This window comes from Scardinius erythrophthalmus (assembly GCF_964197995.2).
Source record: "Scardinius erythrophthalmus genome assembly, chromosome: 21".
In the NCBI taxonomy this organism is placed as follows: Eukaryota; Metazoa; Chordata; class Actinopteri; order Cypriniformes; family Leuciscidae; genus Scardinius; species Scardinius erythrophthalmus.
The window spans coordinates 16,233,845-16,248,632 of NC_138241.1; the positions used below are offsets into that span (position 1 = coordinate 16,233,845).

The 14,788-nt window shown below is 39.8% G+C and overlaps 1 protein-coding gene across 1 annotated transcript in view; it reads left to right on the top strand.

Annotated features, from left to right (window-relative positions):
* Positions 1–14,788, top strand: part of sos2 (son of sevenless homolog 2) — a 17,183-nt gene continuing 2,395 nt past the window's right edge. The window contains exons 1-22 of the mRNA XM_081351379.1: positions 1–813; positions 2,784–2,909; positions 6,063–6,194; positions 6,275–6,439; positions 7,281–7,487; positions 7,631–7,774; positions 7,892–8,002; positions 8,975–9,073; positions 9,170–9,297; positions 9,381–10,036; positions 10,193–10,274; positions 10,698–10,820; positions 11,436–11,548; positions 11,679–11,901; positions 11,979–12,098; positions 12,242–12,404; positions 12,513–12,630; positions 12,965–13,137; positions 13,725–13,841; positions 14,114–14,375; positions 14,470–14,508; positions 14,599–14,705. Coding sequence (XP_081207505.1) covers positions 739–813; positions 2,784–2,909; positions 6,063–6,194; positions 6,275–6,439; positions 7,281–7,487; positions 7,631–7,774; positions 7,892–8,002; positions 8,975–9,073; positions 9,170–9,297; positions 9,381–10,036; positions 10,193–10,274; positions 10,698–10,820; positions 11,436–11,548; positions 11,679–11,901; positions 11,979–12,098; positions 12,242–12,404; positions 12,513–12,630; positions 12,965–13,137; positions 13,725–13,841; positions 14,114–14,375; positions 14,470–14,508; positions 14,599–14,705 — 3,483 coding nt within the window. The 5' untranslated portion in view covers positions 1–738. The remainder of the gene's footprint in view (positions 814–2,783; positions 2,910–6,062; positions 6,195–6,274; positions 6,440–7,280; positions 7,488–7,630; positions 7,775–7,891; positions 8,003–8,974; positions 9,074–9,169; positions 9,298–9,380; positions 10,037–10,192; positions 10,275–10,697; positions 10,821–11,435; positions 11,549–11,678; positions 11,902–11,978; positions 12,099–12,241; positions 12,405–12,512; positions 12,631–12,964; positions 13,138–13,724; positions 13,842–14,113; positions 14,376–14,469; positions 14,509–14,598; positions 14,706–14,788) is intronic.

Genomic DNA, 14,788 nt, shown 5'->3' on the forward strand with positions numbered 1-14,788 from the left:
GCAGATGCGGGAAGCGCGCGCAGTGAGCAGCTGTGATTACACCGTCATGGACACGAGCGCACCACATCAGAGTTGAATCGGGACGTTGCCAACAACAAAAACAAAGACATTAGCACTCTCCACTTTTCGTCGGAATATAACGGATTCAGACGTCGCTTGTGTGACTGGAATATGCCCAGCAGACGGACTCTCGCAACATGACAGTCTCGCGCTGGAGGAACTCCTGCTCGCGCGCTTCATGAGGAGTCTCGAGGCCACAGAGCCGCCGCGCGCCGCCAGATGTGCTGCTGTTAACCGCAGGCAAAACACCGCGAGACGAACACCAGCCTGACGACGCTCAACGCCTTTTTTTAAACATTTCCTCCTGTGTGAAAGACATGACATCGGCTGTCCTGTTTGAGGAGCAGCTGGGCGAACTGCCCGACTAGCATGTGCGGCTAATCTCGGGTGTATGTTAGCGGCTAATTAGCGCACGAGCGCTGCGCGAGACACCCGCGACACTCAAACGGCTGACAGGACAGAGACGCGAACACTTTCACACTCGTCGAAACGGCTTAATTTGAATTACAAACAGTTTTCCCTGCAGAATGCGGTGTTTCGCGTGTCTAAAAGCCTTACTAGCCCGTAAATGTGATAGAGTCTGAGTTTGTTTTGAGTGTGTGTGCGCGCCGCAAGAGCGGCTAAAGTTGTGTGGTTGTTCCCGGTGCTGGGAGCGCGCGGGGCCGATGCAGAGCAGCCATGCAGCACGACTTCAGCTCCAGCGAGGAGAGCAGCGCGAGATGGCGAGGCCTGTTCGTGCAGGCGCTGCGAAAGGTACTGACCCTGTTCGGTCCCTCATTCGCACTTTTCACAGTGTTTACATTGAATCTCTGGCGTAATGAATTAGTTTTAAAGAGTAATTGTGCAGAAGTGAAATCCAGAGTTCTCCCCGTATGGTGATTTGCACAGCTGTAGATAGTGTCTGTTTTTAGATGTTCCTGAAGGATGCATCCGTGCAATATGCAAACAATGTTTCTTTACTATTGGCCACGGCCTTAACAACATACAGTTACGGTTTCATGCATGACACACACTCACTTTGACGTGACATGTCATGTCCAGTGTCTAGGTGGAGTTCAGTGTTGGCTTTTACTTTTTGATGGGGCTTTTTACCTTTGACCAGTCCAATGTGTAACTAACTATCATGCACTGTTACATCTATGATTGAGTGATCTCGGCTTCCCTTGCCAGAATAAATGTCAAATGTATTCCAAATCTCCCTCATGTTTTCTCACTACTGCAATGAAAATATTTCAGCACCATCAGGAGACTCTTGGAGCAGATGGTGTGTGTGAATGTTTGTGGTTGTGAGAGAAAGATTTTGGCTGCATCTGATCTGATGCGATGCTGAAAATGATTTTTGATTCCAAACAAACAAGAAAACCCTTAGAAATGTATGTGAAGTGAGTGACTCATTTAGACACTTGAATGAACTTTGATTATAAACAATATATTTACATATTACTGGTTATAGGGATAGTTCACCAAAAAATGAAAATTGTCATTTGTTTACCCTCATGTACCCAATGTTGTCCCAGACCTGTATGTATCTTTCTTCTGTTGAACATAAAAGAAGATATATATTTTTTTTTAATACAATGGAAGGTAACAGCAACCAAAAACTAGTTAACAACATTCAATTCAACTCAAATAAATAGTGTTTCTCTGAAGAAAGAAAGTCAAACAGGTTTGGAACAACATGAGAGAGAGTAAATTTTCATTTTTTTCAATTTCATTTTTGGGTGAACTGTCCCTTTAATTCATTCCAATTTACATAAAGCAAGAATAGCTAACTGATCCCAACCGGGAATAGTGAACAATATTATTATTCACTTTTATTGGTAGAGCTGTTCTATATGAGTTATATTATTCATCCAAACCTACACTTTCAAGAGGTAAATATACAGAGCATCACTCTGGATGTGCACTCGCATCTTTCATTTTCTCTGCCTACTCTCCCATTCTCCACATCAATACTTTTCTGTCTGCTACTATCATCCCCCCATCCCTGGAGAAGACAGAGGGGTAGAGTGTGTGTTTGCATCTGCGTGTGTGTGTGTGTGTGTGTGTGTGTTGTGGGGTCCCAGTAGAGTAGCTCTCAGTGCCTAATGGAGGACAGCATGTAACCAGACACTAGTGCAGAGATCACAAGCCATCTCTCATCTGTGTATTTGCGTGTGTGTGTGTGTGTGTGTGTGTGTGTGTGTGTGTGTGTGTGTATGTGCATGTGCATGCATTTGCTTTGTGTTTTCGGTCAGTATTTCACTTTTGGACTGCAGAAGGGAATTAAATCTGTTTTCAAACCTGTGCTCACCTTTAACCTTTCACCTGTCGTAACACAAATGCTGTTCTCTCTCACACTTTTCTATAACTGGTTTTGCCACAGTACCTGAACAGACTGCATTCCTATTAAAGGACACAGCCCAGTAAGGTGGGAGGGGGATAAAATGGGAAAGAGAGGTGTTTTTTTTGTCTCATTTGTCCACCAAACTGAGAGCCGAGAAGGTGTGTGTGCAGATCAATGTACGTATGTCAGATGATGTCATGCTGCCTTTGTAACAGTGTAGCTTCCTGTGTGTATATCTATAAATGTGTGAGAGATCTGTGATCCCAGACCAGATTGATTTTTTTTTTTTTTTTTAACAATTTATGTTTTAATTTATGTGCTTTTGTCTTTCCATTCCTCCCCATTGAAATGCATCTGTGGTTCCCTTTATAACATTGCTCTGTTTTTAAATGTGCAGGTGCAGTTACAAGTACATCCAAACCTGTCGGCTAAAGAAGACGCACTCCAACACATTGAGGCGCTCATACTACAGCTCCTGAACAAGCTGTGTGTCACACAGCCTAGAACAATAGCTGATGTCGAGGTACGCGCACACACCAATGATGGGCGGTATTATGGAATATAGTGTACTATGGGAAAAATATGTCAACTGGCAGAGGTTGTGCTGTATATATTTATGCTAATATTAGTAGGCAGGGCTGCTTTACATCATTTACCTTTGACTGATAAAGAAACATGGAGAAATTTAAAAATATGGATCGGCGTATGTCCTAAACAATCAAGAGAAAGAAGGTTTTGTTATTTAAGGGTTCAGCTTAACTTAAAGGATTAGTTCACTTCAAAATGAAAATTTCCTGATAATTTACTCACCCCAATGCCATCCAAGATGTTCATGTCTTTCTTTCTTAAGTGGAAAAGAAATTACGTTTTTTGAGGAAAACGTTTCAGGATTTTTCTCCACACAGTGGACTTCAACGGTAACCAAATTGTTGAAGTCCAAATCAATGCAGTTTCAAAGGGCTCTGCACGATCCCAGCTGAGGAATGGGGTCTTATGTAGCGAAACGATCGGTCATTTTCTAAATAAAATAAAAATGTATATACTGTTTAACCACAATTGTTGGTCTTGTGCTGGTCTGCGACGCCCCAGGCATTACGTAATCACGTTGGAAAGGTCACGCTGGACATAGCGGTCTCCTCCATTTGCCTAAGGTCTTCATCTGTGTTCTCCGGTTCAAAAAGGTAGGGTAGGGTGAAAAACTCCATCTCATTTTCTTCTCCAACTTCAAAATCGTCCAACATCATTGTTTTACTTTTTTTGTTAAAGGGTTTTTTGTATTAGTCTTCGCACGTTCACTTTGTAAACAATGGGGCGGTACTTCCGCCTACGTCCAGCGTGACCTTTCCAACGTAATTACGTAATGCCTGGGCAAGACGCAGACCAGCACAAGACGAACAATTGTGGTTAAACAGTATATACATTTTTATTTTATTTAGAAAATGACCGATCGTTTCGCTTGATAAGACCCCATTCCTCAGCTGGGATCGTCCAGAGCCCTTTGAAGCACTTAAGAGCCACTGTCCACTTTCTCCACAGAGTCCACTGTGTGGATCCTGAAAAAATCCTGAAATGTTTTCCTCAAAAAATGTAATTTCTTTTCCACTGAAGAAAGAAAGACATGAACATCTTGGATGGCATTGGGGTGAGTAAATTATCAAGAAATTTTCATTTTGAGGTGAACTAATCCTTTAACTTAATATTCAACTGATATTCCAATAGAGGTGTGTGTATGTCAGCTGTTTTTTAACAGCTTCAAATGAGGCTCATCCGATCAGAATCTTAGTCTAAATTTGCAGCGCGATTATGACCAGTGTATAGGGTCTTCCCTAGGGCATCTCCGATACTGCCATTCTTTGCCGGATCGGGTGTGGTTCAGAAATCCAATATTGTGCGTATACTATTCTGTGTTATTGTTAAGCCCCACAAAAGGCACAAAACATTATAAAGCACCGCAATTTTCGTGCACTATATTATAAGTGTTCTGAAGCCATTCTAAAGTATAATGTGAGATAGAAATGAATATTTAAAGCTGCAGTCCATAACTTTTTTTGGGTTAAAAATGATCCAAAATAAATTTGAGCAAGTACATAACCAGCCAGTGTTCAAAACTATCTGCTTGCCTTAGCTTAGCTTAAATTTGTTGTTTTTCTTTATAATTAAGTGGTCTGTATTTAGTATATTGTGTTTAGCACACAAAAGAGTGATTATCAGTTCAACACACAGAGTTATAGAAATTCTACTTGATTTAAAAAAAAAAAAAAAACTGCTCTGTATCGGATTGGTATCGGTATCGGTCGATACTCAGAATTTTTGGTATCAGATCGGTTCTGAAAAAATGGTATCGGTGCATCCCTGCTCTTCCTTATTGCAAAATCACACACAACCACGTCACATAGGCTAGATCTATGAATATTATTATAGTCCAGTGGCTGCAACCCTACAGCATGCGCATACACTGACACATACACAAATACACTGTTTTTGTTGAAAGGAAAGACTGTGTTGTTTTCTGCTTTTCACCAAGTCATTTGCACACTTGTCTTTTTATTTTCTTTTTCTATCCGAAGCTAATGTAGCAGCAACATTGAAAGCTCCAATTTCCGTGTTTAGTGCCGAAAGCTCATGTGATTGCCACCGGCTCGCCGTTAGGGCTGGTAAAAAAAATCGATTTTTCGATTCGTCGTTTTTTAAAATGTGGTTAATTCGATATCAATTCTCAAAAACCACTAATCAGTCTTTTTTACATATTTATTTCCACGCAAATATTGGAACATAAAATCTGATTGACGTTAATCTTTTTACTAGTCTTCTCCACTAGATGTCCTCCTGTTATGGACGCAGGTGCGCCTTTCAGCATGAAAGACGTTCTGGACATTGAAGGAACTGCCACTGTCCCGATCGGACCAGTGCTGCATGGTCATGAAAGTTTATCATTTGCACGTGTTTTTAAGCTTTGCTAATTTAAACATTCATGCTCAAAAGTGTGCTGTGTGAGGTTTTATTTGACGCAAAAAGAAGTTTTGTGAGACACATAAAAAGCTGCGTAAGGATTTATTAAAGTTGCTAAATTTTCTAAATATTTGTTAGATAGTAGTTTTAGCTGGGGTATCAAAATTCGAATCGAGAATTGTTCAATTTCACTGGTATCTATAATTTAGCTTTCATGACCTTATTTATTACAACACAAGGATAAATCATTGAATCGAATCGAATCGAGATCTTGAGAATCGGAGTCGAATCAAATCAGGACATCTGTATTGATACCCAGCCCTACCCGCCGTGCAGTACAGCCGTGCCGTGTACCAGCTGCTTTGACACGATTATCAGCTTAACTGACTTGTTTACTGATCATGTTTTATATATACATATTTAAATTACATGGGAAAAATAACTTGAATAATTGACCTGAATTATTCATCTCATTACAGTATTCAATTACCTGGATTATGCAAAAATAGGCATTACCACATGGTCGTTAAAATAACAAAAACGTTTTATTTTAGTTCGATCAAAAGAAACATATTGTAATATACTGTTACATTCAAAGATATTAATTAATTATTTATACCTTATATAAGATTTTGGTTATGCTGCCTATCATTAACACTGCAGCCCAGCACCATTAAATAAAATAAAAGACAGGTTTTGTCACCTTTGACTTGATGTGTGTTCACAGGATCGTGTTCAGAAGACGTTCCCGAATCCCATCGATAAATGGGCCATGGCAGACGCTCAGGCTGCAATAGAGAAGCGCAAGCGAAGGAACCCACTGCTGCTGCCAGTCGATAAGATACATCCACTACTGAAGGTGCAAAAAAAAAACTTATAAATCTACAACATTCACATACTATCTCACAGAGTAACACGTGTCTGATTTTGTGTGTGCAGGAGGTGCTGGGCTATAAGATCGACTATCATGTGTGTCTGTATATTGTTGCTGTGTTGGAGTACATCTCAGCCGACATCCTCAAGCTGGCTGGAAACTATGTGAGCAACATTCGACATTACGAGATCAGCCAGCAGGACATCACCGTCTCCATGTGTGCTGACAAGGTCAGAAATGTGTGATTCGTCATGTGTGTGTGATTCGTCATGTGTGTGCATAAAAAGTTTTTGCTTCCTGAAAGGATGTTACGAGTAAAACAATAAAAATCATTAAAAATAAAATTAGTGATATTACACCTTTAATTATGACAATTATTTGGATTGTCATAAGAGTATCATTCTATTGTGTCTGAAACATGGAGAAAAACCTTCTTAATGCCTAATTAAATTATAAATTAAATCAAGATAGGCAATTAATTAAGAAACAGATACCAAGTCATTTGCAGTCTTTGTTACACTAAATTGAATTATCCATGAAGTTCATCAAATCTTAAACCTGCAAAATATGTCAGTGGTTCTAGGGTCAATGACAAATAAAGTCCTAAATGATAAACTAGATGAAAAGTCTACATTTCAGGTTCTGAGAAATAATGCTTTTTCATTCAAGCTGGTTTCTTCTTTATGATTTTACTTTCATACCCTAACGATATTGTTATCTAAAACCAAACTATCTGAATTGTTTTGATGCTTACTGACCTTAACAGACATTGTGCTCCACAGAGGTCTGTGATATTATCATGATTATCATTATTATGGTTTATAATAACAATAATGATGATAAAAATAATAATAATTATTATTATTATTAATAACAAAAAAATGTCCCAAAGCTGCTTCACTCCATTACACTAAAGAAACAATGAAAGACTATTCTGGACTAAAAGGTCTGAACACTAAGATCAATAATGTATTACATAATCAATACATCAATACTATAATCATAGTAATAAGTTCCAATTAAATATTTTGATGTACTAAGATCCCTAATATTGCTTTTGTGTGCCTTTAGGTGTTAATGGATATGTTCGATCAGGAAGAGGAGATGGGGCTGGTGTCTCAAAGTGTAGAGGAGGTGTCTTCCTCTGGTGTGCTCACATATGATGATCTGGTGCGTCTGGAGATCGCTGAGGAACGTCAGTATCTGCGGGAGCTCGATCTCATCATCAAAGTATTCCGCCAAGCCTTTATGTCCAATAGCAAACTCTTCTCCTCTCAGGTGTGTTCTTCTGACCAATAAGCGCATGAGTTGTCTATGTAAATGAGCATACGTATTGACATCAATTTGCAGGGATTAGCTCTCTACATTCTCTTTATTATCACTTATTCTCAGTTTTCTCTCTCTCTCTGTGATGTGTGTAGGATGTGGAGCTGGCATTCAGTAATATTCTAGAGGTCCATGAGTTAACTGTTAAACTGTTGGGTCTTATTGAGGATGCTGTAGAAATGACAGCTGATGGGAGTCCACACCCCCTTGTGGGCAGCTGCTTCGAAGACCTCGCTGAGGTACAAATAAAGTCATAGACACTCATGAAAGTTCATAAATGAGAAAGATCATCCACAGCTCCAGGAGTACATTAGAGTGCTGTTTGAAATGTCTATGTATGTGTCTGTTGTGTACAGGAGCAGGCATTTGATCCCTATGAGACACTCTCTCAGGACATCCTCTCTAAAGAATTCTGTCAACATTTCAACACTCTGATGTCCCGCCCCACTGTTGCTCTGCACTTTCAGGTCAGTACCATCACTGATTGGTTCACTGATTGGTCAGCCGACCAACTTTTTTTTTACCAAACAGGTCCATTTTTGCAGGAAATTCCTGCAAAAATGTGTTTACTATTACATGTAGATTAGATGAGTAAATGAATCCACAAACAATATCAGATCAAATCATTCATTTGAAAATGGTGCACTGCAAGAGATTCAGCAGTACCACATCTCTCTCTCCTCTCTCTCTCTCTCTCTCTCTCTCTAGATCTCTCTCTCTCTCTCTCTCTCTATATATCTCTCTCTCTATCTCTCTCTCTCCTCCCTCTCTCTCTCTCTCTCTCTCTCTCTCTCTCTCTCTCTCTCTCTCTCTCTCTAGATCTCTCTCTCTCTCTCTCTCTATATATATATCTCTCTCTCTCTATCTCTCTCTCTATCTCTCTCTCTCCTCCCTCTCTCTCTCTCTCTATCTCTCTCCTCTCTCTCTCTCGCCAAAACAACATTTATTTAAAAAAAAAAAGAAAATATATGTTTTAAGGTTTAAATTTTCCATCTTATTTATATTTTAGTTTAGTATGTTTTTGTTTACAACGGTTAACTAATATGGTATTGATATATTTTTCATCCCTTCTAAATTCAAAACCTGTTTAAAAATTACCTAAATCTCCAAACACTAAGGATTTTGTTTTAGTTTTGTACTACTTTATTAATCAATTCAATTATTTATTTAGATATATTGTTTATTTTACATAGGCTAGTGATAAACTCTAGCCTAACTGCACTTTGAAGCACTGTTTTTATAGTTGTGCTTATAAAGACAACCTGCTCCTTCATCAGTTTAACTAGGAAATCATATGTACCACATTTTAAAGGCAAGTAATACAATCTGAAAAGAGACCTGTGGGGTCAGAGAGAGCGAGGGCGGTGGAGTCAAAGTCTTCATCTCTGCAGGCATGAGCTCTTATGTTCTGTCTCATGTGGTGTGTTTGTGTGTTTTAGTCAATTGCAGAGGGTTTTAAGGAGGCAGTGCAGTATGTGCTTCCTCAGTTGATGATGGTTCCAGTTTACCACTGCATGCACTACTTTGAACTGTTACAGGTGAGTACTAAACATATCAGTCACACTCAATCAGTAGCCAATAGGTATGTAATCTTGCGTTATTTGAGGTTCATTGAGATCATTGTCTCTCTGTAGCAATTGCAGGAGTGCAGTGAAGACCAGGATGACAGAGAGTGTTTAAAACAGGCTCAGACTGCACTGATCAACCTACAATGCAGCATTGAACGCATATATACTAAACACCAACCACGGCGCAAACAAGGGTAACAGAAACACTAGGGCTTGCACAACTATGTGTCTGTACCAAACACCATTTTCATCTCTCATTCTTGTGACTCTCTTTTAGGGAGCCCCTATACCGGTTATATAGTCGTGCATCTCGCAGTAAGCAGGCAGCAATAAAGCGTATGAATGACATCCAGAAGAGTATTGATGGCTGGGAAGGCAGAGATATCGGGCAGTGCTGCAGCCAGTTCATCCTGGAGGGGGCACTCCTACGGGCTGGTGCCAAGCATGAACGGCACAACTTCCTGTTCGACGGCCTCATGATAAGCTGCAAAGCCAACCAGAGCTCCCGGTTGCCAGGGGCTGGCAGTGCGGCGGAGTTTCGTCTAAAAGAGAAGTTTGTGTTACGCAAGTATCGCATCGTAGATCGCGAAGATTCATCTGAGTTTCGTCACGCATTTGAGCTGGTTGGCCGTGAGGAAAGCAGTGCCGTATTTGGTGCGCGTTCGGCAGAAGAGAAGAGCGCGTGGATGGCTGCATTGGTCACGCTGCAGTACCGGCCCACTCTGGACCGCATGCTGGACACCGTCCTGCACCGCGAGGAACAAGCACAACCACTGAGGCTGCCATCACCGGATGTCTACCGGTTTGCCATCCAGGACTCTGAAGAGAACATAGTGTTTGAGGAGGGAGCGCAGAGTAAGACTGGAATCCCCATTATTAAAGCCGGGACAGTGGTCAAGCTCATTGAGAGACTGACGTACCACATGTACGCAGGTACAGAACAAGAATCCCCCTTAGTTCAAAAGGTTTTTAAGATCATGACAAATGTTCTGTCAAGTGTGTCCAAACTCTTGACTTGTAGTTAATGGGTTGGTTATTTGTTTTGGTCCCTGAGTATGTTTTTATGTACGTTTCCTCTTTTTCTTACAGACCCAAATTTCGTGCGTACGTTTCTGACTACATACCGCTCTTTCTGTAAACCCCAAGACCTGCTCACACTACTGATTGAAAGGTAAAGAGCACATACACTTGAAATTCTACACTTAAATAAAGTTTGCATAAAGTATTTTATTTTGTCTCTGGCCTCTGCTATGCTGTTGTATGCAAATGTCCTGTCTTTTATGATTGGTCACTGTCAAAGAAGCTTTTGAGTCTATCGCATTAGATCACCAAGTCTATGCACAGGAGTTTCATTACACCGCTGAGCAAACATTTAGAGAAGCATCAGCCAATGAAAATAAAGGAATTCTGTAGAATTTTTCAGTGTTCCTTCCGCCCTAAAATATTGACATGTCTGTCAAGGAGTTTGTTCTCTTTACACATTTGTTTGCCTACGTAACATTGTCTGATTTTTCTTGTTTTGTTTGCCTTTCATGTTAGGATGTATCGTATATGCATGTAATTTGGTTGTACTTGTTTCCCCATGATGCTTCAGGATTGAGATTCCAGAGCCCGAGCCATCAGAAGCGGACCGAGAAGCACTCTGGAACGGAGAGCAACCAATGGCAGCTGAGCTTCAGAGATTTCGCAGGGAATACGTGCAGCCTGTCCAACTCCGGTAAAACAAACACGCATTCTCAATTGCCATGCACACTCATACATGATGCACTCATAATATTATAACAGTTTAAAATAACTGTTTACTATTTGAATATATTTTATGTATTTTATTCCTGTTATGGCAAGTCTAAATATTTAGCATCATTACTCCAGTCTTTTGTCACATGATCCTTCAGAAATCATATGTAATATGCTGATTTGGTGCTCAAGAAACATTTATTTTTATTATCAATGATGTAAACAGTTGTTCTGCCTAATATTTTGTTGTTAACATTCTTTGATGAATAGGAAGTTCAAAAGAACAGCATTTACAATGTTAGTCTTTAATGTCAATTTCGTTCATTTTAATCCATTAATTTGATTTAATGCATCTTTGCTGAATAAAAGTATTAAATAAATAAAAAATCTTTTGAACTGTAGTGTGTTTATATGGTGTTTTTTGTTTTGTTTTTTTTTGTTCTTTTTTTGTATGGTGGTGGTGGGCTTGTTTTTGTAAGACTCACATGCATCCTGTTGCTGCTCCATCTTCTCCGTGGTCATTTCAGTCAATGTGCTGTTGTATATTAAGTCACCACAGTGAGCATGTCGGTCTGATGTCTGTGTGTGTCATTAGGGTTCTGAATGTATTCCGTCAGTGGGTGGAACATCACTTTTATGACTTTGAGAATGATCCTGAACTCTGTGGAAGACTTAAAGAATACCTCACCAGCACCACACAGCTTAGAGGTACGTACACACTCTTAATACACATTTATACACACCCTGACATACATTGCTGCAGATTCTCATACATGCACGCATATTCAATGAGACACGCACAAGCTCAGAGACTGATAGTAGGATGTTCTGTTTTCAGGTAAATCGATGCGTAAGTGGGTGGAGTCTATCAGTAAGATCATGAGACGTAAGATACAAACTCAGTCTAATGGCATTAGTCACAACATTACCTTTGAGAGCCCACCTCCTCCTATCGAATGGCACATCAGCCGTCCAGGCCAGGTCGAAACCTTTGACCTCATGACTCTTCATCCAATAGAAATTGCTCGCCAGTTAACACTTTTAGAGTCTGATCTATACAGGTGAGCCAATCAGAACTTTAAGCATGAGAATAAGAAAGACAGTACATTAACTAACTATTGTACGTTTATTTGCATAGAGCCGTTCGTCCATCTGAGCTGGTAGGCAGTGTTTGGACAAAGGAAGATAAAGAGAAGAATTCTCCAAATCTGCTGAGGATGATCAGACACACAACCAACCTCACACTGTGGTTTGAGAAGTGAGTAACTAGCCCTTAGCCAATTGCATCGTCTCCATGAACAATACAACACATTTTATCTTGCAGAAAAACCATTATCACCAGTCTCAATATTTTAAATTATATAAGTACTTTAATTCTTAGTTTCTCTCTCTGTCACTCAGGTGTATAGTAGAGGCTGAAAATGTGGACGAGAGGGTTGCTGTGTTCTCCCGTATTATTGAGATCCTGCAGGTGTTTCAAGAGCTCAATAACTTTAATGGAGTTTTGGAGATTGTAAGCGCCATCAACTCAGTACCGGTGTATCGTCTGGACCACACCTTTGAGGTGACCTGTCCATTTATTATTGAATGCACTCACAATGTGAATCTGAATAGTAAATGACAGATAACCAGATAACGGTACAGTATATGTGGTTTTGTTGTTTATATGTAGGCCGTGCCTGAGAGGAAGAGGAGGATTCTAGAGGAAGCCGTTGAACTTAGTCAGGATCATTTTAAGAAATACCTCGCCAAGCTCAAATCCATCAACCCACCTTGTGTACCTTTCTTTGGTAAGAGAAAGAGCTGCTTGTAACAAACTAGCATGTATATACAATTTCGCTACTGTGCAAAAGTTTGGGGATGGCAATTATTTATTTATTTTTTAAATGCTCTTAAATGCAAGGTTGCATTTATTTACTGTATTTATACAGTAAAACCAGTAATATTGTGAAATATTACAATTTAAAATAACTGTTTTCTATATGAATATATTTGAAAATATAATGTATTCCTGTGATGGCAAAGCTGAATTTTTGCAGCCATTTCTCCAGACTTTAAAAAACAGTTGCGTCACTTAATATTTTTGTGCATATGTGATGTTTCCTGTCTGTTTTGTGTATTCAGGTATCTACCTGACTAACATTTTGAAGACTGAAGAGGGGAATCCAGATTTCCTAAAGCGCGACGGAAAAGAACTGATCAACTTTAGCAAAAGACGCAAAGTAGCAGAAATCACTGGAGAAATCCAGCAGTACCAGAACCAACCCTACTGCCTCAAAGTAGAACACGACATAAAGGTTTATATGTTCATCTATCACTCACCCTGTTTTCCTATTCCCCTCTCTCATTATCATGAGTTTAACCCTTTTCCTCTCTTCCTGTACCTGTAACAAATTACCCGAAGCCCTATTTTTTTTGTTCTGCATTGTAAATGTTTTAATCTAACCACTTCATATCTGCTTTGTGACTGATTGATTTTTATTACCAAAAAAAACATTGCCTCTGTTTTATCCCCACCTCCCCCCATGTGTGTATGCATGTGAGTGTGTTCTGCTTTGGGGATGTTATATAGTCTCATATCTTAATTTGTGAGTGTTTTTGTTCTGGATTGTGCCAGATAAAAAAAAAAAAAAGACATATAACTAAAAATCCCATTTTCCATTCATTCCTATGGGTGTCAAATTGACATGCGAGGGAAGGATTTGTTACTATTTTTATTACAATCACAATCCTAGAATCCAGTCAAATTTATTGGTGTATTCCAAGTTCAAGTGCGACAAATCTCCCAAAGTCTAGGACCACTCCAATGAACACTCAACTTTAATTTCGGGTCAAAATGACCCGAGGAGAAAATGAGATTTGAGATTGTCTTTTTGTCTTGCAGAGGTTTTTTGAGAATCTGAATCCAATGGAAAACATGAGTGAAAAGGAGTTTTCTGACTACCTGTTCAACAAGTCTCTAGAGATCGAACCACGGAACTGCAAACAACCATCCAGATTTGTGAGTTTTTGTTAAAATCACTGTATGTCATAGTTAAGAGTTGAATCAGGATGGTGTCTAAATTACTCTATTTTAATGATCAAATAATAAAAAAATACCTTTTTTACATGTTGTTTAAGATTTTTTTAAAGGAACTCTTCAGGAACTTGTCACTTTAACATGAATAAAATGGAGTCAGAATGTGTTGTTTCCTTTTCACTGTGGGTAATGTGAAGTGTTTTCAAGTTTACACAGCAGTTTTGTCTTGCAACTGAGTGTGTTGTGTCATATAGCCCAGAAAGACTACGTATACTCTGAAGTCTCCCGGCGTTCGGCCGGTGCGGCAGGCGTCAGGAGGAGGAGGAACACTGAAAGGTCACCCAGTGCCATTAGAACGAGAACCACCTCACAAAATCACCTTCAGAAGCATCGCAGAAACAGAACCTGAAACCCCTCCTTCTCTCCCCACCTCTCCGAACACACCCACGCCTCCACAGTCTGCCAGCTCTGACTTCAACTCTGTGTTCATGGAGCACGACCTGAGCAGCTCCTGCGGTGAGAGAGGGGGATCTGTGGCAGCTCAGTGGATACCAATCAGCTACAAACAAAGTTATGCATGACCTAAATGCCATTTTGTGTTTTTCTGCAGGTAACACCATATTTGCCCCAGTTTTGCTGCCCCAGTCCAGTAAGTTTTATGATTTTCCTCAAGCAGTGCTCTTCTGCTTATGTTTTTTGTGACAGACCATGAGACTGTATACTTCTGTCTTTTTGTCAGAGTTCCAGTCTGTGTCATGTGGCAGTTTACACCAGTTGATGGGCGATGAGCTACTTAAACCCCCTCCATTACCTCCCCGCAGGAAAGATACCTCTTCAGAGTCCAAGGTGACTTACATAATGTGTTGAGGAAGATACTTTGAAACTATACGTGCTACTCGTGATTTTAAAAATTAAGAGGCACGCTTTTA